Source organism: Gymnogyps californianus, chromosome 6 (genome assembly GCF_018139145.2).
Source record: "Gymnogyps californianus isolate 813 chromosome 6, ASM1813914v2, whole genome shotgun sequence".
In the NCBI taxonomy this organism is placed as follows: Eukaryota; Metazoa; Chordata; class Aves; order Accipitriformes; family Cathartidae; genus Gymnogyps; species Gymnogyps californianus.
Window position 1 is genome coordinate 17,834,079 of NC_059476.1, and position 26,977 is coordinate 17,861,055.

General features: G+C 37.1%; 1 protein-coding gene across 1 annotated transcript in view; it reads right to left on the reverse strand.

Moving 5' to 3' along the window:
• The window catches only part of DNTT (DNA nucleotidylexotransferase), a 95,485-nt gene that overhangs the window by 17,100 nt on the left and 51,408 nt on the right, over nucleotides 1–26,977 (reverse strand). Inside the window, exons 8-10 of the mRNA XM_050899214.1 lie at nucleotides 18,197–18,299; nucleotides 8,988–9,251; nucleotides 7,454–7,537 (exon numbers count right to left, since the gene is read on the reverse strand). Of these exons, the coding sequence (XP_050755171.1) occupies nucleotides 7,454–7,537; nucleotides 8,988–9,251; nucleotides 18,197–18,299 (451 nt within the window). The remainder of the gene's footprint in view (nucleotides 1–7,453; nucleotides 7,538–8,987; nucleotides 9,252–18,196; nucleotides 18,300–26,977) is intronic.

Genomic DNA, 26,977 nt, shown 5'->3' on the forward strand with positions numbered 1-26,977 from the left:
AGCAGCCAGCCAAGCCAAGGGCCTCAGAGCTTGCAGCCTCAAGAGCTGTCTGAGCTTTGGAGGTTTGGAACAGTCTGATCTGTGGATTGTTTCCAAAGCTGAGATTCAAAAAGCATTTCCCTTTGCAGAAAGTGTCAACATTTTGACTCGCCCTCTGATTAAGAGAACAAGGAAATTTTGAATGATCAAAATCCTTCATCAAACACTTGTTCTTTCTCCTAGTTATAGGGAAAGGCAAAACACTGAATGATCAAATCCTTCATTAAACTGAACTAGTTTTTGCCACAGTGGTTAACTACTTATCCTTACTGCACCTTTGCATTGTGGGAATTAGGTTTTACTGTTGGGAAGTGAGATCAAGGAAGGTTAAATGACCTGCTTAAAACTACAGAGAAAATTTGGCTACAGTGCGACCTAAGTTGCAAGCTAATAGTCAAACCTCTGGACCATCCTCCTTCCTCAGGCCATATTACAACAATGTGTGTGCTCACACAATTGTTACGTCATGCCAAATGTCAAAATTCTTTCTCATGTTGCCTTTTCACAAGCCAAATCAGGATTAAAAGAGGGATCAGAAAATGTTCAGAGCACATGAAAACCCGAAATTTGTTTGAATATGCCCTCTGATGTCACATGTCTGAACCAGCACATGATCCTTTGGCTGACTGTAATCACATTAGTCTACCAGCCTGACACAATGCCCTGTTACAAAGTGGTACAAGAAAAGACATATGTACTAGGCAAGAACAGACCTACTGCAGAGAAAGAAAAGGCACAAATAGAGTAGGTCATCTCCAGCCATTATTTCCACTCTGCATATGAATGCCTTCCACACACGTTAACAGCTGCTCTTGATTGTTTTCTCTGTTGAGCCAAAACACCAGCAGTATGTGCAAAATTTTACATATAAATTTCAGAGTGATTTGGCTGTGTACTTAAGACATTTCCAAGTTCAGAGCTTGGACAGTGTACAACCCTGAAGAATCTAACTGATGAAACATCACATTATTTTCAGCCTGCTCATTCAACCTTTCCTTTAAACCCTAACGGTTATCTAGGCTGTGTTTCCTCAACGGGAATGGAAGTTTGTGGAACAACTGTTTTCACAGTCATCAATGTAAACACTTCAGATACCAGTGACAGGCATAGTGTCTTAACAACCATGCGTGTCAGGTTTTTTGGAAGCTGAAGAAGGACCTTTTATATCCAGTGATTACACATAGAGAACCAGAGGGAGCAGGGAGAGCTTCAACCATCCAGACTGCACCAAATCTGCAGCTGTTTATAGCAAAGATTGGGTATCTGAATTGGATCTTCAAATGGATGAGCCATGAGGAAGAATAGGACCACAACAGTCTGGTATTTACGAACTGCAAGCTGCAACCTCAGATAACATTGAGGGACACAGAGTCAGGGGAAAAAAGAAAAGGAATCCAACATATTTATGTTCCTGTGGAATTTTAAGAGTAACAAGCAACAAAAAGGTTTTGCAGCAATGCCAAAGAGCAGCTAACAGTAAATCTAAGAGCAACAAAATTTAAAACAAAATCAGCTTAAATTAAAAACACAGCTTTTCCTGACGATGAAATTTTTGGAACTTGAATTTCATTTTAGTGCTTACAGTCTGGAATCTAAGCTATATTTAAAACTGGTTAATTTTAATTTCAGCAGGAAGAGATTGCTTATGTCTTCCAGAGCTACAGCAGTTCTCTAGGTAACTCACAAGGGCCTATTGGATCCTTTCGATACGGGGGTAAGGAAAGCAACTTCTCAAACTGACATTTTACACCACTAAGTTGTAGCCACCCTTTTTACACTCATTCCCTGGATTTTGAAGTGGTATTAATAGTACCCAGGAGAAAGTAGGCAGCAACACTGGAGTCTACAAAACTACTGGAGTCTACAACACTGAATGAAATTATGTCAAATTAAGAAGAAATGGAGATTTGGATGAGATTAATCATAGAGACAAAGTAAAGGCATGGAGAGTACAGATAGCTAATAAGACATTATATTTATGAGGGAGCAAACTTCGGAGTCAAAGATGATGCTAAGCTTGTAAACCGACGGGACTGTAGCATTTCATATTCCGGAGAACAAGCAAGTTTTTCCTTAAGTAATATTCTTACTGAAGAAAAGCACACACTTGAGTCTGAGAGCCATTTCATGGGAGAACAGTAATTCCACATGAAGTCCTACCCACGCTCTTGGTGAAGAGTGCAAAAATCCAGTATCATAGAGTCCAGCTTCAGACATTCTCCGCAGTGCCCTTCTACATGACATGGATACTCTACTCTAGCTAACAGCACCAGAGTTTGGTAAAGGAGCAACCAACAACCTTTGCGGTTCCTGAATCTTATTCCAGGTTGCTGACACCGTAAAAGGGGAGAAGCACTCATACTTCAAGGACAGCTACTCCTTTAAGAATAGAAAGCCTGTAGTTTGCCAGCCACTTTAAAAATCACTTTAAAAATAATAAAACATTAAAGTGAAAGTAAATCACGCATTTATTGCATTCTTATGCAAGCAGATGATAGTTATTCAGCTTTAAGATAGGTGCTTAAAAATAAAACAGGGTTTAGAGCTGTATCTTCTTTAGTTAGATCCACTAGATATCTCTCCATTTCACCCAGTTAGAAAGCTGTCAGGATGTTGTCAAAACTTGCTAATGACTGCCCTAGTACATACACAAACTTTTAATCATTGCAAAGAAAGTGCCCTTCAAATCTCAGTATGTGGCAAACTGTATATATACATGCACACTAAAAACTGCAGTTCAGACAGTGAACTGATGACCACGTTACATAAATACATAACAGAGGTCAGTGCTTACACTCTTATTAGCACTTGATTAAGTCTAGACAAAACGCATGTTGTAACCAAAAATTCTTTATATTGGGTTAAGGGATAAATGACCCCCAATCCAACATGGAGAGGTGTAAAAACAAGCAGTGATGCCATGGTTTCCAGCTTAAAGACCTTAATTTTTCTAAGGAAGAGCCTATTGTTCAGCTGACCTGACTTATGGTTCACACAGAAAAATGAAATTCTTCTTTGCAAAAGCACTTCTACTTTACTTAGAGAGCATATTGTTCATTCATGAATCAGGAAAGTTTTACAGTGAGACTTTTATTGGCCTCGTTCATAAATGTGTCGTGCCATTTGTAACCAGTGCAACAGCAATAATAATGTTATAAGACAAGGGAAATATACAATTTCTCTTTCTTCCTGATGACTGATCAATGAACTCCTTCATTCCATAAGTGTGGGAATCATTGTAAGGTTTGACCTCCAGCTGATGTAAATCACAGAAACTTCATACTTCAAGTTGGTATATACAAGTGCTGATTTCCATAGCTTTAGGACACAGTTCTAAAGAGGCACAGATTTGGACATCCACTCATCTTTTTATGAAAAAAAGACTGACAGATAATTGGTAGTAAATTTTCAATTTTTGTTGTCACCATTTTCCTACCAAAGGAAGATCTACAAAATGCTCTTTTTAATACAGAACTGAAAAAATCATTAGTTTGATAGTTGCACACTGTCTTCCAAAACCCACAATATATGAAAAAGATTCACACTAGAAAAAAAAAATCAAGGCTGAGGAATAATTTCACAGTGTAACTTTGTAATGAGTCCCTGGAGGAAATATCTGTTCCTTTTGTTCCCCTCTGCAAAGCTACGTAATTGATTCCTAACTGCTGTGTTAATGCTCCCTATTCCTATCAGAATCCCTTTGGAAATACATTAAAGTAACCAGGACTCTCTCCTGATGCAACCCCTTGAATGCTGGAATCTGGGATTCTCTGATACGCATCTGATTTCAGGCAGTGGGCCACAGTGGAAGCTTCAGTGCCAAAGGGCTGATAAATATTAATACAGAAGAATAAAGTATACCAAATTATATATTGGAATGTAGAGCAAACCAGGAAACTGTTGTCTTTTATAAAGACACTCTCTTACTGGCACTGTTATGTCCCATTAAAAAAAAAATAAAATCAAACTATATTTGCTATAGCATGGTTTATTAACTTCTTATACCAGCTTGCAAAATTTTTAATGATGACAGGCAAGTGTTTTCAAAGAAAGGATTTGGTCTTCATCAGGATCGAGAATTAGTTTGACTCTCTCTGACCTTTCTACCCCTTTTGCTGTACACACACACAGACAATAAAAAAAGAATGAAGCAGAAAGGATTTGGCCCAGCTCCTGAATTATACCCCAGTGACTGTTACAGAGTCGTGCGTGAAAGTTTGTCTGCCTGGACAGAGCCAGTGACATCAGGTAACCTCTCTTCAGCAAACAAGGAGAGAAATATGGAAAAGATGTGATTCAGTTTTTACCTATGGTGCCTAATTAACTTTAATTAAGGTTGTGTTGAGGGATCTTGAGCAGCTTGCACAAGGGATATCTGCTTCGTGATTGTTTTTAGCTTTGAGAAAGCTTTCCTTCGAGAAAGGAAGATTTCCTACCACAAAGAAAAATGTCCTTATGAAATACATATGTTCATGTTCCAATCTAAATTTAAGAGATCGTAGAGGTAAAACATCCATGGTTTTAGTGTCCCCCCCTAGTCAAATGTTTTTTAAATAAAAGCACTAGAATTACAATAAAGAAGATTCTCTAGTCTTCATAATTAAATTAAGAAAAAAACCCTAAACTTTTCACAACTTGGGTATATGTTCCCTGAAACAGCACTAAAGTTACTAATCATTTTCATCACTGATTTTAAGCTTACTAACCTGATGACCCTAAAAATTAATCAACCTTGGCAGCCACACAACTTACTGCAGACTTCTCTTCCACTATGGGTCATCACCTCAGGTTTCACAGTTACAGACACCACTGCTGTATTACGCACATTCTTGACTTTATTACACACTGGGTGGCAGTGTGGAAGGCTTTTTATTCAAAATGCCCTTTATGGGAATAACCTAATACAAAATTGCAAAGTTAAAAATAAGAAAAAAATTATTTGAATTTAACACATCAGATTATAAATAGTAGAATACTTGGAGGGGGTGGGGCGGTGTCTCCCTGCTTCTTGTTAGAATGACACTACTTGATAAAAGACCCTGTTTTAAGTAGATTATAACTGCAGTGCTGCCTCGTCTGAGATTTTTCATATCACATATCTCCCTTAGAATTTTCTTTCTTTGTGGAAAATTTCAGCTAATGTAGTTTAGCTACTTCTGAGAATGCAGCAGAGACAAGAACAGTACTCTGTTGTGTCAACAGATTAACATGACTTCTTGTTTTGAAATCTGTAGTAAGTCTGTGTTTTGCAGGAGAAAATAAAATTTGGAAGTAAACTGGCTGTGTTTGGGATTAAATGAGAAAAGGGACACTTAGATATTATGGAGGGGGGATGATGACGGACAGACATTCGAAAGCAGAGTCCCCCCCGAAAGGGACAATTGATCCATCCATGTCCTTCATTTGATATATGGAAGTCCTAGATTAAGGACTTCATGGTCAAGAGAGTTGAAATTTGCCCTGAAGGTTTGGTTGGGGTTTTTTTTCCCTTTTCCTTGTCATAGAATTCCTGCATTATAATAAGTAATAAGGAAAATTTTGTAAGTCTTGCTTCCTAGTCCTCTCACTAATTCTGTTTCTTTGGTTTTGGGCAGTGCAGTGAGGAAATCTAAGTTGAAACTCAGACATGTAGAAGGTCTGGAGATTCAGTTACAGCTACAGCTGATGGCTTTGGAAAACATGTCATGGATATACACATTTCCATTTATTTTTCAAAGTCCTGAGGCAGACACTCAACAGGAGAAAATTCAGGCCAGACACTGCAAACAGGGGGCCCTTCAAATCAATGGATTTTTAGGGCCTTAAATCTTTCTTTGCCTCAGTTCTTTACTTGAAAATTTGGGAAGACAAGAGCATCTTTCTTCCCAGAGGGCATTGTGAAGATAAACTCATCATTTATCTGTGAAACATCCTGGCTAGTCCAGTGAAATACACATGGAAACTCACATTTTCTTTCCCAGAAGGATTTGAATGGTACATCAGATATAAAGCCTAAACACAATAAATAAAAAATAATACTGATTGATGCTGTTCATGAAAGAACAGTGTCCATTTTGCATCACCGAATGCCTCAGGGTTCAGGGTAAAAGCAGCAGATATAATGATATGCACTTGTACACCAGGCAGGCAAATTTTGCTGCACGCAAAAAATAACACCGGTATTTCTTAAATTCTTTGTATTGCCCTAGTGCAGTTACTTGTTTACACCCAAAAAGCTTTTTAACAGAGCACATATTAACTTGCAGATAATATTTGCTGTATTATGTTGAGGCAAAGAATTTATGTTTTGAATGCTTTCAAAATATAAAAGACAGGCAGAAAGACACTGACATCATCCCTGAGTTCATGAACAAACTTCCCCCCTTAGACATTTGATAGCATATTTATCTATTATGCAATTTTATATTTTCTTCTGAAGCATCTAGTATTGACAATTGTTGGAGACAGGATATTTGACTAAATGGATCATTAGTCTGATCATTTCCCCGGGTTTCTATGTGAACTGAGGATACTATAGCATCTGAGCCTGACAAGCACATATGAAGACATCTGAAATGGAGCGAGGGCTTAGATCACTGCTGCATCTCACAAACAATGAGACAATGCTGCATGTAAACAGAGATGCTAAAAGCAGTCTCCGTTCTATAAAGAATATATAGGAAAGATTAATGTAAAATCTTGACGTCGTACTTTTACCTTCCCCTATAATGACATCAATAAACATCTTCAATATTGATTTTTGCTTATTATTAAAATGGCCTAATACAAATACAGACATTAAGTCAGATAAATGCAGAGATCAGTGTAACTGCAGCCAAGAGCATTTAGACCAGAAATACTACCAATTACTACCAAGGCTGGCAAGCCTGACTAAACAGAACTCCACACAGACTTCTGAATGCACAGCTTTAAAAGCAGGATGATCCCTGATCTACACTTAGTATCATACCCTACAAAAACTTCCTCAGGCCTTCTAGCTGAGCCTGTACCACTCAATATCCCTTCTTCCTTCGAAATGTCAGCACAATCCCTGTTGAAATTGTGCCTGGGACACAGAAATGACCTTTCATTCTGAAACAGGACAGTAAAATACATTTTTTCAAATAATTGCAGATTTGTTCTCAGTTTTGTGAAGGTTATACAGTTCCTTCCAAACACCATTGTCTAATGTATATTTCTTGTTAAATTTCAGAAATTAGTTCAGCAATGCCAAAAAAGATTTCCAGACTTACTTGTTCAGATTTAATCAGGCTCTGTCAGTGAAACTAAATCTTGTGAAGGTGGGACTATTTTACCACATAATAGATAGAGAATCAAGCTAAAATATTCTATATACTTGAATATCAAAAATAAACTGAAAATGCAGACTCAGAAATAAAAACACGATAGCTTTATTTCTGAGAATAAACAATACCTTTCTCCTGTCATATAAGGCATGGTTATCCAATATCATCTTCCTTTCATGAGTAGCATACCTCCGCAAATCACGTCCAAATTGCTGTAAAAGGTAGAGCAAATATCAGCAATTCTGACAAACCAAAATTGTTATCCCTTGTATAAGAGTTCCAACACCAAATAATAAACTAACATATAAAAATTACCTCTATTAAAAGACTAGAGTCTGAAAAAATGGATCGTCTGAAAGGACAATGTTTTGATAGGCAATGGTCCATCATTTCAGTTGGTTAGTCTGAGAATAGTTGGGCACTGTACAAGAAAGTAAGCCTATGATGGGCTCCCACTGTCTGTAGGAGAATTATCTCAACAGGGAGTAGGAGCTGAGTGAGGCAGAGAAAGATGGAGTCATTGCCTACTCAACCAAAGGGCCTCACAACGTACATTTTTAGTGTAGACACCCCCCTACAGAGTTGAGAGAAGGGCTTTTAGGCAGCCAAACACTTCAAGGATAAGAAGGGTCCCAAAGTCTGCAGAACTTAATTCAAAGTCCAAATAAATACATTTTATTATCTCAGAAAAGAAAAGTGACTGAAGTAACTCATCAGCTCAGCAGGAGAACACATCAATTGCAACATTTTGCCTGGTCTAAAACATCCTGCTTCCAATTAACCTGAGTAGAACAGAGTGGCAATGCACCTGTACTGCTTCTAGCACATCAAAAAGATCATTCCGAGCAGGCTCAGGAGCTCTCTGTTATACCATGTAATCACTCCCTAAGAAAATGAACATCAGAAGGCAAGCACATAGAACAGATTAAAAAATAATTCTGTCTGGAGAGAGATTAATCATTTGAGTTTTGAGTTTGCATTTAGATAGAATTTTTTATTTTGAAAATATTGTACTATATTATAGTATACCCACTGACTACAGTGTCTACTGTGAAAGTAGCTATCATTTCAAGTTTTCTTAGCTTATTAAAATATCAATCAAAACACATTTTGTTCTAGTTCAAAACTAATGTGTAAATTTTAAAATTTTCCAATATTTTACGATTTAAAACACTCAATTAAAATACAACTGAAACAAAACATTTTATCTAATCCAAAAATAAAGATGTCAAATTGTTTTCAATTTCCTACAAAACAAATTAAGTTCCAATTCAGAACATCTCTTCCTCAAATGTTTAATTTTCTGTAAAATTCCGTGATGCTTTCTAAATCATCTCTCTACTCAGTAACCGTTTAAATTGCTTGTTAACACTAGTATGATGTAAAAAGACAACGCAAATGACTGAAAATCTAGCTTTTCAGTCCATGAACCTAAACACTAAGCTTCGAGGAAAATAGATGTTAACTCCTCTAGAGAGACATCTATAAATGTCAGTGAAGAGTTCATCAGCTCCAACCTATGATCACGGGTTGATGACAGCATGAAATGTGATGTGTGGAGAGAAGGAACATTTTTTAAAAATCCACGAATGCTGAATGATCCTGCAACAGCAAAAATAGGTTAGCAATGCTAAGAAAACATAGACTGCTGTGGTTACTTACCCTGGAGCCTGTCCAGCCTAACAGAGCATATGCATATTGCTCAAAGGGGGTTATGACCAGATCCACACGGATTGCCTTCCAGTCTTTGACTTCTGCCATATCACGCATTTTTGACATGTTGTAACTGCTGTTGTCTACTCTTGGCTGATATAATTTTAAAATTGCAAAACACTTCTGAAAATTATCCATGGCATCAACTCTTCTGCTTGGTAGCTGTTCCTTTACAAATGTTGATTCAATGAGATCACAATATAGGAGTAAGCCCTAAAGAGAAAACATTGCTCACATTGAATTGCTGGCTGGTTTTACTGTAATTCCAGAGTTTCTAGACAGTTGTCTTAAAAATTCATGTAAAACGCTGTGTCAGTAAACACAGAACTGTGCCAGGCCAAACGTGGGCTAAGCAGAGACATGAAACAGCTGCGGCTTTTGGAAAAATACTAGCAGATCCTTTGAGGGAAATCTGCAGTGGTAGTCATCTGATAGTGGTGAAGTCCTGCCCTGTACTAAAGAGACAATATTTGCAATTCTTCCCCTCCATCCTTTCCTCCTAAGCCTTTTGTAGTTATGTCAACATAAATTTCTGAGTAGGGATTGATGCTTTCCCATGTGACAGACATCTAGAAAAACAGATTAGTCCAGAGCACAGTCTTGCTGACAGATGCCAAACAGAGCATTTGGACTGCGTCTGTTGTGTGAGATTTTCTTGTGTCAAGGTCTGGAGTCTCCAGAGAGATGCCAATGGCTTTTGTTTGAAGGGAGTGCACCAAAAAACTGTAGATCGTCAGGAGCCAGATTTTATTAAAACATAGACAAGATTTTCTTTTTATAATAAAGAACTTTCAGAGTGAGAAAAATGGGAGTAATAGAGCGTGGTAAATTAATTCCTTCTAATCCAGCACTGTAGGAAGGGTTGAGTGGAAAGAGGTAGTGCTTTCTTCCAGCCTTGCTCCGTAGCCAGCAACCTTTCAACAGCTCATGGGGTTGCAGTGAACTCTGCTCTATCCTTCTAGGCCCTTAGGAAAATCATCTTTCTGTCATTCCTCCAGCCTGTCTCTGTGCCTGTTCTTTGCCCTTCTAGGCAGCTTCCAAGGCTACTGATTTCCTGGACGTCTCAGACTTACTCTGCACTCCCAAAGCTTCTTAGAGCTCTGCATGTTGAGCTGTCCTCAGGTAAAGTGCAATCTTCCCTCACCAGCCAGAAAACCTCTCATCACCCAAAGCACAGCACCTGGGACAAGATAAGGAGCAGCCTCCCTCTCTCTGCTGCCCAGCACATCCTTTTTAAAGAACACAAAACGTCAAATACACAATAACAAAGAAATAAAGCAGATACTGTCCATCACACTGCTTCCTTCAGTCATCTTTGAGTCTTCAGAATAGAAATGGAGCTTGATACATAATAATAAAACAATGCTCAGTGTCACTGAAGCCATCTCTAGCAGAAGGGCTCAGCTGGCAAAAAGATTCCACTTTCTGAGAGCAGTTCCAGATGATGAAAACACTTAGATGTGTGCCTAAGTCCTGGTACGCTCACTATTAATTTAGCTTTTATAGATTCATAAAATATAGGAGACCACTGTGACTGCCTCCTCTGAGCTCCTGATTCCACAGAAAGTAGAGACTTCTGAGATTTGCCTTTGCAAAGGAAATTTAACTTTGTTATTAGCAACAATAGTGCATAAACCACTTTCTTCATAGTCTATCAGGTGTTTAATTGTTATTACTAGAAGAAAAACTACTAAGCTGAACTTACTAACTTCATGTTCTGACTAGATAAGCTCATTAGTTTTCATCTTCAAGATCAACAAGCCTACAACTGTCACATGTCTTTTCATATCTCCTTTTACATTTCTTTAAACCTACACATTGATGAAACCCACTTCTCAGATTTCTCACAAATGAGATGAATAGACTCAGTTTCTTAAAATTTCCATCATCAGGATTTCTTTAGGTCTTTGGATCAATTTTTTGTCTCCCCTTTGAAGTCCCTCAAATGTTTACACTTTCTCCTTCCTCTGGACTACGAATTCCTATACTAGTCTCACCATAAAAAAGCATGGTCAAGAATGCCTCCTGACTTTTAGTTAACATATCCCTTAATATATAGTAAAGAATCATATTAGGTTTGGGTTGTTTTTTTTTAAATTGCAATATTGAACTGAGAGTGTATAGAAGTGGTTTTATTCAATGGCTGTCAATGGTTAACTACAATGGTCTCCAGGTCAGACCTCTTATGAACACAGGTGACGATGAACTGATTTTTGGAACATCCATATTAAACACCAGGTTTTGATTATTTCTTTTGTATAGTGCAAGTGTGGTAACTTTACATAATAATATGTTAAATACCTTAGAGAATACTTTACAGCAATAAAATTACTTTTATCGCTCAGAGCTATAATTTTGACCAAAAAAAGTGTAACAAAAAACACATGACAAGATACGATTTCCATGAAGAGATACTGATAGGTATTATTATATTTTCAGCCTCCAGGTTTTTGTTGATGATAGTTCCAAATTAACAATCCCATTATTTTACTGGGAATCAGTCACAGGCTGTTTTTTGGGTCACTGGGCCAACCTTTTTAATGATAACTATTTGACTTGCATTGACATTCTTTCATTTCTTTGGAATTTTTCCTGATTTTGATGATTTATTATAAACTAATATGAGAAAACTCCTTATGTAGCTCATTCTGTTGGATTACTAGTTTCCAAGTCTGCTGATTTGAAAATGCTTAATTTTAGCAGGTGTTTTCTCACATCCATCTTTAAAACAGATAGTAATTTTTTCTTTATTTTACCCCAACATCACAAGGCACTGATGCTTGCTATTTCCAAATATAGACTCAAAACAGCTGTTGAATGCTAATGCATAACTGCTTATTATCTCACTCTTTTTGATGAAACTATGCCTGCATTTAGGTTAATTTTGTTGCTTTTAATGCTAAAAAATGCTTTATTCTCATTGATCATTGACCATTAATTGACGACTTCAAGCTTTGATTAAGCACTGACGTTCTTCCCATTCTCTATAAAAATCTTCTAGCTACTTCATCAGTGCTTTCTCATTTTTTGCTTCATTTTCCTTTTTGTTCTTTGAGATTTGGGGCATTATATAGCATATCCCAGGATGAATCTAAATAATTTATTTCCCTAGGCAGAATCCTAACTAGATTAAGTTTTGGTAAAGTCTTATTTTATAGTTCCAAGTACCTACATTTCCAGTATCCGTATGGTGTTTGTAGACAGTGTGCTCAGATCACCAGTTTTGCACTTTTGCCACAGTCTGTATCAGTGTTTGTGTCCTCTTTGTTCAAATGAAGTTGAAATCTCCTCAGTTTTGGTGCAAGAAATCAGGAATTAAAGCCCATCTTTAGATGGACTACAAAAGGAATGGAATTCCTACTGTAGGTGGGAAGTCTTAGTATGATTTTTGTTTCTGATCACTTCAGAAATCCAGCAAGACATCACAGCCTGCAGTGGTTTCACAGGCAAGCAGACGAGCACCTAGGGAGTGTTTTGTCTCAGCGAGTTCTGGGGACAGTCACACATGGCCACCAGTACCCCATACTTGGATTTTTAGCCTGTAAGCTCTTGAGGAGATATAATCGTGTATTACCTGTGTGTCTGTAATAGATAAAATGGCCTTGACGTAAAATGCTCAGGCTTTTTAAGACGTTTATTTTTAACTTTTAGTCATACATTGTATCCTCTGCTTCATCAATATTTTCATTCTAACACTTAGCTCTGTTATCATCTTATAGATGATCTCTTCTACATCAGCTTTACTTAGTTTTCAGAGTAATTTTTTCCAGCTTGCTACTCATTACAGGAATATACAGTCGTAAATGAAAACAGGGTAGATTTGACATGTCAGTCTTTGCTGTATTGCCCACATTAAAAATGCAGAAATTCTCTTTTCCTAAAGTCTTCCTGGATGCCACACTTACTAAAGGTCCTCCCTTTGAGATCTCTCAGCTGCATGAAGAGTAGAAATTCTGCCTGTTAAACCATAGCGTTTAAAGATGGGTCTCCACTCTTTTTTTTTTCCTCATCCTATTTTCATATTTAGGAACTTCAAGGGAACACTCCTTGGGGTCCCTGAGATTTAACATCGAGCAATCATGAAGAAGTTACAACAAATCAGTATTGGAGCCTTCCTACTGTTGTTTTCCCTTGCTGACTAGGCCGTGTCTTCTCCTTGAATACATTTTAAGTATTTGCAGATGGCCACAGTTAGCAAGTGTGACTAGAAAGATATTTTAGGACTACCTCTCTCTGGGTTATTCTCTAGTGTTTTTTCATGGTTTGTTGGCTGGGCAATTTCTAAAGCTAATAGGAAGAGCATGAGAGTATGTAGACTACTGTAAATATCTACTTCAACTTTAAAAAAATGCAATTAGGCAACAATTACACAAGTGCTGAGTTCAACAAGCAGTTGAAATCTGATTCAAAGTCAGGATATCACCTTTAAATAGGAGCCAAAGCCTGGGTTGTATCCATTGGGATAATGTTTCCAATTAACCTAATTGATTAGGCACCGGACATCACCATCACCCCACAAAGTAAAGCTGAAATAGCACTTCTGTACATTTTGAAAAAGTATTGCCTGAAGGGGCAGTCAGCTATGAAGATTGTGTGAAGTTTTGGCTACTACTAGCAGCAAAACAGCAGCCTTCTCATTACTCTGTGTCAGGGAATCTGCAGTTCTTTGCAAATTTCAGCTTGATCTATAAACCATAAAGTGCTGTAGACCTTGTTTACACAATCAAGTTTTAAAATGTGGGCATTTTCATTTCTCAAATTTACAACTCCATCAAAACCAAATGTATGTTTTTAGGGCAGTTATGTTAATACCCATAACAATTTTCCCTTTTTAGAATGATTATGCACTTCTACTTAAATAGACTGAGTGCTGGCACATCGATTGCATTGATATTGGAGTAAATCCATGATGAAACTGAGGAAAAGTGTGAATTTTTAGAAAAATATGAAATCAATAGCTGAAAAATCAATCCACATATGGTCATTAGCATTCTTTGTCATTTTTAATTAAATTAAATCCTATCCTGTTTTTAATGTTACAAGCTGTCATTATTCATAATTGTTGGTAGCTGGATTAATTCTGTTAAAGCTAAGTAGGAACATTTTATACCACGTGAAAATGTAATCCAGTACGTTCTTCTGAAATGTATATATGTTGTTGCTCTTCATTTCCTTCTGAGATGGTTTAATAAAGTGAAACTGGATTTTTTTTCAGTGAAATACCTATAGCTAATCCAATATAGGATGTAGGCATGTTAGTTCAGAAACATTTCTACCTAGTTGAGACAGATGGAATTCTATAAAGTGGAACAGCTCAAGGAACTGATGCCTGGGAGCCGTCAGGCCCGTTAGGGTGAGGAATCATTAGCAAATGGCATCAAAGGCTTGATCAACAATACAAAACTTTGCAGCTGCTGCATAACCACACAGCTGCCTTGGTCCCTTTTTCGTCTTGAAGTTCCCTGTATGTCAGAATGCTCTAATTCTGGGCGTGCCATCAACAGCCTGGTTTTGACAGCAATGGACGGACTAGCACTGGAGTCCAGGAATGAAGATGTTTCCCTCTCTCTATCCCATGAGGATTTGCACTGGTGAGCAAGATAAATTGATAGACAGATAGATAGGGACATACACATACATACTTACCCACATACAATACACACCAGAAAGATCAGATGTCATAAGAAATGCCACTGCTGCCTGGATCTTCACTTAAAACATAGCAGGAAATGGAACGCTTCTGCCTAGTTTATGCAATAACCTCACAAGCAAGACAATCAGATTCAGCCCCGTCCTCTGCCTAAAGTGATTTAAGCCAAGTTCTCTCATGTCCAGTGCTCTAACCACAAAGCAATAACTTATTTTAGGTAAGAATGTCCTCAGCTCCTGCTGAAGCTGAGCCAGAATGCAACAAAAAATTCATAATGCATTGAGTCAAAAGGTGAGACAATATGTGTTCACAAAGGAGCTCTGCATCCTTATGGGCAGAGTGTTCACCTGAAAAAAATAAGCTCTTTGTTCCGGCCTCTTAACCATTTCTGTGTCTTGTCTTAGAAACAGGTTTTGTTGCTGCTAAAATCCAGCTGTCACTCAATAATGACTGTGCTGCTGTTCTGTAAACCCTGTTTACAAAAAACTGTTTCCAGCAATGAAAAAGTGAGACTGGTTACTTGCTCCTCACCATTCACCTTAATGGGACATCAAGCCTTCTCCTTCCTGACCTGTTCACCTCAGCAAGGGTGAATAATAGAGTCTAAACCAGACCACTAATATACTAAAATAAGTAAACACAGGTAGGCATCTACATTCCTCATTTTCCTAAAAGCCAAAAGAAAAATGCAACTTTATACTTACATGAATACAAAGGGAAAAAATGAAGAGTGCAGGAATGCCTGTAGTAACGGTATCTCTTCCTTTGTTGAAAGTACACATGTAACAACAGGAACAGTGCTAAATATAGCTATATAGGATTTTAACAAAAAATGAAAATGTCTTTACACAGTATGTGAATGAAGCTGCATCAACACAGATGGCTCAGCATGTTTGCCCACGGACTTCCAAGCTCTAACCCACAGAAGTAATTTCTTACTTCCTTCATGAAGCTTTTTGGAACTATTAAAACCGTAACCTGTGTGCTGCATTGCAGCTTTTCTGTTTTGCGGCTCTACTTTGAAGCTCAATGGAGACTTTATGTTCTCTGTTCCTCGGCCCATTTATCCCTGGTGAGGCTGCATCAAAGAGCATGAGGGTGTTGATTTAACCATTTAGTTTTCAACAGTTTTCAATGGAAGTATCTTGTTACATTAAGCTTTTCAGCTAAGAAAAGGGCCCTTTTAAACTATTTAAATAAGGCTGAGGTCCATAGTTTAGAAGTTAAACATTGCTAAGAGCTACCGAAAGGAAGTCAACATCGTGACCTCAGTGATGTTCTTTGATGAATTTGGGCTTTGAAGCAGCAGCACAAAAGTGGAAAGCTGTGAAGCAGATGACAAGTGTACTGTCAAAAAGTATAAAAGTGCCTGAGGTTTGGGGTTTTTTGTGTCCTCCCCTCCCCCTTAGAAATCAAAGGTAATAAAAAGGCAAGAGGAGTATAATTCCTCTCTTTCTTTTTTGCATTTTGATTTTGCTGGCAGCTTTTTAGTAGTGCCAGTAAAAACCTGTATATTACAACTGCCACAGCAGAGAGGCAGTATAGCTAGTAGTATAAGCCATAAAAATTCTGGAGGACAAACAGAACACAGAAAATATTTGTCTATAGCTTTAAACAATCCCCAGCTTGTTTGGGTTTGATTTCTACGGCCATTGTGCATCTCCCCTTCTGACATTTTCTTCACGCTGGGATTCCTAGAGGAATCCTAATATTTTCATCAAACTCTTGGCCACCCTTGACCTCCCATACTCTCCCTGCACTCACTTCTGCCAAATTTTATCCTTAAAAAAAAAGTCAGCAAGAACAATTTATTTTCTATTTCTTTCCTTTCAATTCAACCTAATGAAAGCAGCTCAGAGTGACCTGAAAATCTTCAGCAGTTGCCAGACTTCTCAGATCACAGCCATTGTTCTCATTAATGTAAGTGGAGTGTGATGGAATGGGAGAAAGAATGAAAGGCTGCACTCGGGGCAGGCTCTAGCCTCAGCCTGTCGTCACTTTTCCTTTCTGCCGTGTGATAATAAACATGATTTTTGGAGGACCCACACATGGCTTCCTGGAGGTTCAAGTCTGCTTAAGGTAAAAGGACAGCTTCCAAGAAGAAATGCAACTTTTCTCAGAATAAAGGGAGTAGAATGACTGAGAAAGAAACTTTACATAAATAATAAAAAGATAAAAATAGAGTAGCTCCTCAGCACTCATTAATTGCCACAGCTTCATTGCTTTTCATTGGAGTATGATAAATTATACCTGCTAGCAATCTACTTCAATACATATGATTCTGTAGAGAATTAGGATGGAAGTCACAGAAATCTAAAAAATTAATAATAATCTGTTAACATTTCAAAGACCAAAAGTCAACTGAAGGAAGAGGAATTCAGCTAAGGTTGTATTTTACCAGGAACAAAACAAGTTTGAAGCCCTTCCATTAAAGCCAGTTGAAAGGTTTTGACCACCTTGAAACAGGTAATTTTATACAGTCAGATGAGCTTGTGTCTGGTTAGATGTTTTTAATGTCTTTCACGTGTTAACCCATTACACATTAATTAAAGTACATAGTTCAAGAATCAATTCAAAAGCGTTCTCTCCAGGCTATCTATCTGCACTGAAAGCTGACTTGAGTTAGCAGTGGGGCATTTGGTGATTCACCTCAGACAGAGTGTTGGCCTTTTACTTGTTGAAATGTACTCAATTCCTTTGAACAGTACAGGTAGTAAATGTTGAAAAATATCTTAGCTGGCTAGAAAGGTAGAAGAAGAAACAAAAGCTTATTATTCCCAACATACTATATTTCTGACCCAGGAATATTTTGAGGTACCTGCACCTGTTATAATTCAGACTTTTCCAACTTTAAAGCTGCTTGAAACTGAAGAAAGCTGAATAGAAAAATAGCAAAACCCTTAGACAAACAATTCCTCTGTGAAATGTGTGCGTTCTTCCAAACCCAGACATCATGGAAGACTATGGCAATTTTGACAATATTCCAATGGAAGCCGGGAAAAATGCTAATCTGTGGGCTGAAAGGAAGCCAGGATTCCAGGGCTTTGGTACCTAAGCTTTCAGACTTGCTCACCTCACACCATGAGGTCACCCAAATCTACTACGCTTAAAGCTGGAGCTCACTGAAATAATTCCCCTTGGGAGAACCTACTCCCATCTCAAGGAGAAATTAAACAAATATAGTTTTGTTTCAAAGTATAAGAACAGTTTTGCTGTGTCACTCAAAACTCCACCTAGCTTGATTTCTTACCTCTGACTAGCTGCATATTCTTAGGGTAAGATACAACAGAATGTGTGTCCAGTACTTCTGATATAGCCTTCAACTTTAGCATTCAGAGCTTGAGGATGCACCTAGATCATCGTGATTAATAACCAAATAGAGCAATATCCAATTTCAAAATATTGCAGTCATCTGTACAAAGGAGTCAACATTCTTTAAGCACCACGTAGGTGTAATTCAGTACTGTTAGAATATGTCTTTTTTGGCCAAATGTTATTTAGTTCATACCTGCTTTTTCCATAAGTCAACAACTTTATGCAGAAGTTCATCATCTTCTCTTAGTCCTGGACTGGTGATCAAAAAATCTATATCATGTCCAATCTTCTTACCCCTAGAAGCAATAAACAACAAGAAGACTAAAAGAGTAAAGTTCCTGTTGAATTTCACACTACATTCGAAGAGAAAATTTTTGCTGCATTATAAAAAGAGTTTGCAGCATAAAGTGAGAGCAATGTTTCTTGAAACATAATCAAAATGGAATCTTCTATTTCTTTTATCGGGTCTGTCAGTGTTCTTTGTTAAGCAATAATTTAAGCTTTTTGATGTATTTTCTCTGTTGTTCAACTAGGTACTGCAGATCCATTTGCTGATGTTAAATCTCTCTCTTTCTTCCCCTTAAGTCCCAGAAAAGAAGGTTTCAGTCATCTTTGGATAAAAAGTATAATCAAAATACCGTGGTACATATTATGAATCCAGTGCAGTAGCAGCAGATAAACTTGCCAGTCTGACTACTGCAGGCTTAAATATTCTTCTTTAGCTTTTGATGAACACTTTAATGAACAAAACTGTGATTATGAATAATTTTATTGTTTCTTTTAACGGCAGACATAAAATCTCTGAGTATTTTACATTTCTTCTCTTTTAAAATATAACAATGCTTTTTGCAGAGATTGAGCTTGATTTTTTTTTGAGAACAGTTCAGCCTTAACGTGACTAAAGCTTGTTTATTACACCCACTAAGGATTTCACAATTAAATCCATATGCACAAAGTTTAATTGTAAATGTTCTTAATGAAAAATGATGTCATAACCTCTTGTTTTTCTTCATTTAAGTCTAAGCATTCAGCTTGCCTTTCATCCACTTACCAAATGTGTTAAACTTAAGTCAGATTAAGATGGAGCTGTCACTGGAAAACAGGCAAAAGCATGCTATCAGAATGTTTCCCATCAGAACTATAAAATGTTTGAGAACATCTGAAAATTTATTTTAGAGTGCACTTCATCTGAGGATTGCGGAACCAATACAAGGTTTTCATTTTGGTCTAAATACTGCAACAGGGACTGCATACACATCTATTTATTGGCTGTAATCAGGCCAGCCTAAGGAGAAAGGAGCAGAGGAGATATTTCTGCAACTAGGTGCAGTATGCAGGAGGTGGAGTAAGCACCCGAAATCTGGAGTAGTGGCACCTAAGTGTAGCACATCTCCAAATCTTTTTCATGTGTTCATGGGAAAAGTCTGCTCTTGCTGATCTTCACAAGGGTACGTGATGTTATAGCTCAGGTGTGTTTCAGTTCAACACTGTGTCCAGTATTCAGAGAACTTGTGAATTGTTAAACAAGCAGTGAAGATGGGAATTGTACAAAACAAAAGATTTGCTTTTTTGTATTTCATGAAATTGTTCATTCTCTTAAAATAGTGCATAAAACTGAATCCTATTTCTTAATCTTGGAAATTTCTAGGAACAGAACTGATTGGCAGACATGTCAACTGCCATTTGCGTGACAGGAAATCATCTAACTGATGGATAGTTGAACAGTGTTAGCAGCAAGATGTAAGGAAATGAAAATCTAGGTTTTACATTTGACAAGCAGTCTAACTCACTATAATGCAACTATTGTGCTGTGTCTGCAGCAAAGTCAAAACTGCTTAAACAGGTAGAAATGATTTCAAAAGAAGCTTCAAACAAAGCATCAGTCTAGGCTTAGAAACCGAATAGCAATTCAAACTCAAGAAGTTAAAAAACATTTAGTATTCCATGTAAGACTTTCTGATTTATTTTGTAGGATGACATTCATTATCTCTTAAATTGCCATAATAATCCAAAGGTCTTACATAGCACTTTTTACTTACATGTCTCAAAATGTTTTGTCAAAGGGAAAGAATTTACTATTCCTATCTTAGAGATGTAGAAAGTAGCATTAGAAAACTTGCCTAAAATTATTTTTAAAAAAATCAAAGGAAGAAATTGGAAGCTGATGGAATCAGGAGCTGATTCCTGATTCTTCCTCTGGTACTCAACACATGCATAGTTTAGGTTAACCACATCTACAAAATCCTGCATCAATCCAGCCGTAAAATCCCAGGAAATCCAAGGTATTTCACTGGTCTTCTATTTCCCAGGTCCGAGACCATTTATTGAAATGCTTTTTATTTGTGAAGTTAGAGTGTTTAAATCTCATATAAAAGCACACAATATAAAATCATTGTTATTGTCAGAGTTCCATTTCAGCTTCTCTTTGAACTAATTCACATTGGATTAATTTCTGACAGAATTTGTCAGGCTGTTACTGGAACATTTAGTCTAATTTCCACTCGTACTCTTTACCAAATAATGTATTTAATCCTAGAAAAATTTATTACCTTCCTTAAAATAGAAAAACAATCTAGTAAATTAAAAAGCTGTATAATATATATTGCTCACGGCTTGTAAATCATGCAAAAAGATGCAGTAAAGTGCACATAGATTCAGACCATCATTCTATTGAAGCTGAAGGGAACATGGGCATTGATTTCAGCAGAGTAGGACTTTTCACATATATATTTACATATATTTATATATTTGTGTGCGTATACGTACAAACATACAACCATGGGTATTCATAAAATTACATAAAGGGCACATAGGATGGGATAGTGCCAAGGTGCTCTGTCCCCAGCTGAGGAAGTACATAAACATATGTATTTGTTTACCAACAATTAACTCTATATGCACATCAACAGTTCACTGAAGCTGAAGCTAACTATATACCTAAAGACGAGATATGATACAGGACTTGATTATATACAAGTTAAACACCATGGTGCCAGACATCTGGTCTTCAAACTGGACATGAAAAGCCAGAATTCATCACCTGATTAAGCACCTCAGAGATGAAACCTCACTCTCTTGTTCATTCCTGAAGCTCACCAAGAGGAACGCTGCAGGCTGCAGTCTTTTTCAAACCTCATCACATTCAAGAGAGCAGGCTCCTTACACAGGGCTACAGATAGGCTCCACCATGATCCAGAGACTGAAGGGGGTTAACTAAGCATCATTCACTTAAAATGAAAACAAACACTTTGTTTGAAAAACAAACACCAAATTGATGCTATCAGTGCCTAGTTTTGTCTTGCATTTGGTAGCCCAGTGACTGGTGCAGCGATTCCTCATCTTTCTATTGCCTTATTTTTCTCAGTTAGGAATATTGTCAATGTTCCTGCTTCACAGGAGGCACCTCCTCAGTGTCCTCTCCTTCTGCCTTCCACTGGGGTACAGTTCCAGGACCCGAGTTCGGAGGTAGCCTTTGGGTCCATGCCAGTGTCCACAGGTTATTTACTTACTTGTTATTAGCTATTGGATTAAAACCACTCAGCCAGGAAGGAGAACACTGTTTGATGTTTTCGCAGCCAAGTTATTTGTCATCCACTGGCTGTTAAATACAAAATACAGAGCCAGTGCTGGTGCAGGGAGCAGAGTCTTAAGAGTTCTCCTCTCTAAATGGGCATCCTAGTCAGTACGCTACATCACACTCCCTCTTCCTGGCTCTACAAATCTCCCATTTTATACTGCAGGGTGGCATAAATCCACCCAGGCTAGTGATTTTAGCACACAAATGGGTGGTGGGAGATGTAGGGATTTGATTCTGGCATGCCATTGCCTATGTACTCTAATCACAAGGCTTTTATATAAAATTTGAGTATTCTTTTAAAAAAAAAAACAGCGGCAATGACATTTTAGAAAAAATAATATACATTCTCTTAATGTGTATGAGAGTTGCTCAGAGCTTGTTTATTTTCTAAGCCTCCTATGAAATGAGAGTGGTAATCTGTCTAGTTTGTAGATTCCAACTGGGCACAAGCAGGATCTGGGAAATTATTTGCTTATACCTGGAAATGCTGGGGCTGTTACAAAGCAAAAGTGTAGGTGCCCCAAGGAGCAGAGCAATCAGACACATGACTGGGGAGTTCAGGTTTCTGAGGCTTTGAACAGGAAAGGACATGGATTCAAGTTTTGTATTTGCTATTCAGATCTGCTTACATCTTCTGTTTCTTTTCTTTAAATCTAAACCAAGATCCTTGTTGAGCTGGAGCGATAAGAAAACCAGCACCTTGCAGAACTGAAATTGCAGCTTAGGTTTTGTCCTAACAATTTATTCAAGCCTGAAGACTATAAAAGACAGAGCACTGTTAATTAACTGTGTTCAATTCTTGGCTGACTAAACTTGTATAAAGCTGGTAAGTGTTTCTTAGTAGTCAATTAATTATCTTTAAGGTTGTTGGAATTTTCTTTTTCGCTGTTATTATTTTAATACAAAATCTAGATTCCAAGTCATCAAACACAACTATCATTATGACTGTATGGCAAAGGATAATCATATTGTCTTACTCTACAAAGGCAACGTCTGCATGATTAGTCATTTTAGAGTAGTATCTGTGCAGAGTATTTTGAAATCCCAGGATATTATATAATGGCTAAGCTATATCAATAACAATTCTGATAAACTGACTTTAGTTAAGGAAAGATGGACTGACATTTCTCTACCACTCACAAAACTTCACTAATAGAGGAGCTTAAACCATTTTTTTGCAGCAATGAGTTACATGTCAAAACCCTGAAAACCATTTAACAATCTTTGTGCTTATACAGAGTTCAAGTGGATACAGAAGACAATACTGTATTTCCACGTGTGTGCTTGCATAAGGTAAAAGTGTAAGCTTTTCTTAACCTTGCAAGCCCTTGAAGCACATGAAATACAAAGTGAACATCAACAGCCAATAAGAGTAACTGCATCTCCTGTTCAGGCATATTTCTAGGAAAAATAAGCATCAAAGTAAAATCACAGACAGCACAATACCTTTGGATGGATCTGTCATAAAAATGATTTATTATTACCTTTACTATTGACATTGTATTGTGCATAGAAATATTACTCACTTCTCAGCGTTGCTAAAATATGCTGGGCTTTCCCTGCTAACCAAGGAAAGGCGTTTCTCCTTTGAAAAGTTGCAGTCTAAGTCCTGGATTTGTTCACCACCATCTTCTCTATCAGCTCCCTTCAGTTGTGAGGGCCCTTCTCCAAGAGCAGCCCCTTTCTTCAGCTATGGTCAGATGTATCCAAGTCTGCCATTACTCACAGTACATACACACAGCCCTGTAATTTCCAGCTAAGCTTGCTTATAATCTTTATAATTTTTATAATTTATAATAATAATAATAATTTATAATTTTATAATCTTTATAATTTTGCCCTACAATATGATTCCTCCCTTTTTTTCACAATATGGATCTTTTATTTAAAAAAATATTTTATGCTCTATTGCAGTGACATTCTCACTCTTGTCTGCTTAGCATTCAGAGACCATGGGAATGATAAGTAGGAACACACAGATCTAGGTATTTTTTTGTTTCCCTGGAATTTTTTCTTAGCTTGATTTTACAGGCTCTGTATTAGATCCTTTTCTTCTTGGGTGCACTTCACTTATTCTTTCTCACTGACAGCTCTTTAAAATGTACCTGTTAGTTTTCAAGTTCCTAGAATCATATTCTAATAGACGTAAAAGTGTTCTCTCATTTGACAATCCAACTGTTACCCTGCTGTGGAATAAACCAGAATGAATAGGATAAATCCTTGGACAAAAGTCTTCTGTGAAGTCCTTCAAACCGTTAAAGTGATTAACTGAATGGCCTACCTGCAGTACTAGATGATCATAAAAATGACTTCTGACTTTAAAACCTTGAACACTGTACTAGATTGGTCTTTGGTTTATTTAGGTTATTTGGTGATGGGTCACCGTGATGTTTTGCTTTACAGACTGCATTTTTGTGTATTCAGAAGTTCACACTTCATTCAAAGTGGGATTATAACAGTTTTTACAAACCCTTCTCAAGCAAAACTCTGACTTCACTTCTGTGTGAAAACAGTTCTCAGGTTGAAAGATTTACCTCGGATCTGTCCTTGTCGGCTAAATAACAAATGATTTGCCTGACTTCTGATTAGAAATGCAAAGTGAACTTTGCTTTGTTGGCTAGAAATTTTGGACCAGGAATCCAGTTTAGTATCAGGCTTTCCAGGGCAGTCTAAAACACTCTTTCTTCACAGCTGCCATATTCTGTAATTCAATCAACTCTCCAAATCATCTTAGGAAGGACACTTGAACACTCTTTTTGGGGAAGAAGGCACTTAATATTCAGAAGAAGAAAAAGGTTTTCAATAGCTGCTCAGAAAGATCATCAGAGATGACTGTGGCCCACTGGCTCTGCACTCTCAGAGCCTGGACTGGAGACAAGCTGGCCAACTTCTATTTCTGTTTCTCAAAAAACAGGTGGAAAATTTCCAAATAATTTTTTTTTTTCATTTCGTAACAGTCACAGCATAGCCAAGTCTCCATTTATTAGGCAAATCCTATCTATTCCTTATTCAGACAAAATTCTTGTTGGCATAATGATAGCATTATAAGTGTTGAATGAGGTTGCACGTGTGCTAAATCCTTCAGTGTTTACACACACATACTGAACTTTACACATGAGAACACTGCCACTGATATCAGAGGCATTAATCACTTGCATGAAGTCAAGCATATATATTTAAGAACCTGGGAGACTTACAACTAACAGGTGCTCATTTCCAACATCTGATCAACTATATTAAATAATAAAGAAGCATAAATTTATGTGGGGTTCCTGGAATGAAGTAAATTAATTGCATATAATTAATTACATAATAAATCTTCAAATCATACACTCATTTGACTGCCATAACATATAACATAATGAAGTGGGGGCAAATAATGGAGAACAGAAACAGATTTGGCATAGACATTTCAGGCTTCTTTCTATTTGACTGAACCTTTTACTCCTGTTAAAATTGTGGGAAAATATTGATTGTGGAGGAAGGCATATGAACTCTTAAACACTGGATATTGGCTAATGTTTCGAGTTCGTCTGTTTGATGAAAGTGGATTGTATTTACTAAAACAGTACATTTATGATAATATTAAGATTCAGAGTTGATAGATTGAAATGGTTTTAAAAAATGTTAATGGCTGTTTTACCCATACCATTTGCAGCCTTTATATTGAATGAGAAAAAACGCATAGCTGTGACATAGCTTCCTAAGAATGATTGCTATCAAGAAAGACAGCAAAAAAAATCAGTCCATTGGGAATTGCTATGCAACCAATATTCACCATAAAACAGGTAAGATTTTTAAACTCTCACTTTCCTGACCATTTTATTGTATAGTTGTATTTTGATACAGAAAGCTAGGAAAATCAGTAAAAGTAATCTCAGACCAGAACTACATGGAGTGGGCCTTAGATAGCATGTGGAGAGTGCGCACAAAATATCAGAGGATATAACTCTCCCTTCCTTCCAAAGAGCTCAGATTAAAAGCAATCCAGCTGAAATTCATTCGTACAGCAAGCTGGATACTAGCTAAAATGCTGAAAGCTGATATAAAAAAATGACAAGTCCTTTATTTGTGGAAAGAAATATGGGAATTCATTACATGTTAAATTAAGCATCATCTTCTCTGCATTCTTCTTTTGGGAAATGCAGGGAGGACAGCTTCTAGACAGACATCCCCAAGTGATTTGAAAATATGTGAGGCCATTTGAATATTTCCTTGAATACAGATGAACAATATGCATAAACATCTAGGAAGACCAAATGCAATTGCTGAAGTGATGATTGTGTGGCAATGGAAAAGGGATTAAATGTTGCAGATTACACATAGCTGGAGGAATGGACAAATTGTGATATAGTACAATGAACTTTTGTTTAAGCAGCAAAGAGAAAGCTTGGATAAGTAGCAGAATCACTCCTTTTAGATATAGCAAACAAATAATTTATAAGTACCATAAAATGCATGTTCCTGAGTGAAAACTCTAGTAGCCTCAGTGTGCATGCATAGTCAAACATGTAATTACAGCTATAATCAAAACATGCACACACATGCATACATAGTTCAAAGATTTCTTTCTGACTATTCTGATATTGATGCCATATTTTTACTCTAAGGAGGTATCCTCTACACTGGGTCTGATTTAACTCCCACTGTACTGGCAATGTAGAACTATTATTTGACAACAGTTGAGTTTGACCAAGTAGAAGTGGCATGGTAATTCTGTCTCTAACAACCGCAGTCCTGATTAAGGTACCTCCAACTACCTGTCTCCTACCAGCATGTGCCTTCTCAGAAGAGGAACAGAAATTTTTATTCCAAATCCCAGGTAGTTTGCATGTTTGCGGATTTGCTTATTAATCAATCTTTGCTGAAACCTTGAACAATTCCTTACAGCCAGATATTAAAATCATTCTGAGTTACTGTCACTCAAACTATGAAGAACTACACCTTTTTCTTGTATAAACCCCATTACAAAGAGAAAAAATCTTTAAGCTCGAAGTACTGGAGTGTGACAGTGCTACAACTGTTACATAGAAGGTAAAATCCTGGACTGTTTAACAGCCAGAGGAGAAAAATTCAATTGATTGTAAAGTAGTCACAGATTTCATTCAGCCAAGAATAATTCTTGGCTGTAATACTACAGAATTTCAAAACCTTGTTCCATAATGTTCAATATTCAGGTATAAGTTACTAGCAGCTTAATAAAATATAAATGCAAAGTAGACCAATAAGTAAAATTCTCAGAATATTTTGCCTGAGTGAATTTACTGAATTCAGAATTTAATCAGAAATTAATTATTTCAGCACACTTTCTTCTGACCTTTTTTCAAGTCTGGAATCTGGACCTAGAGTAACTGGCTTTATTGACTCAAAAGGACATTGACCTTTGCTAGGTATATA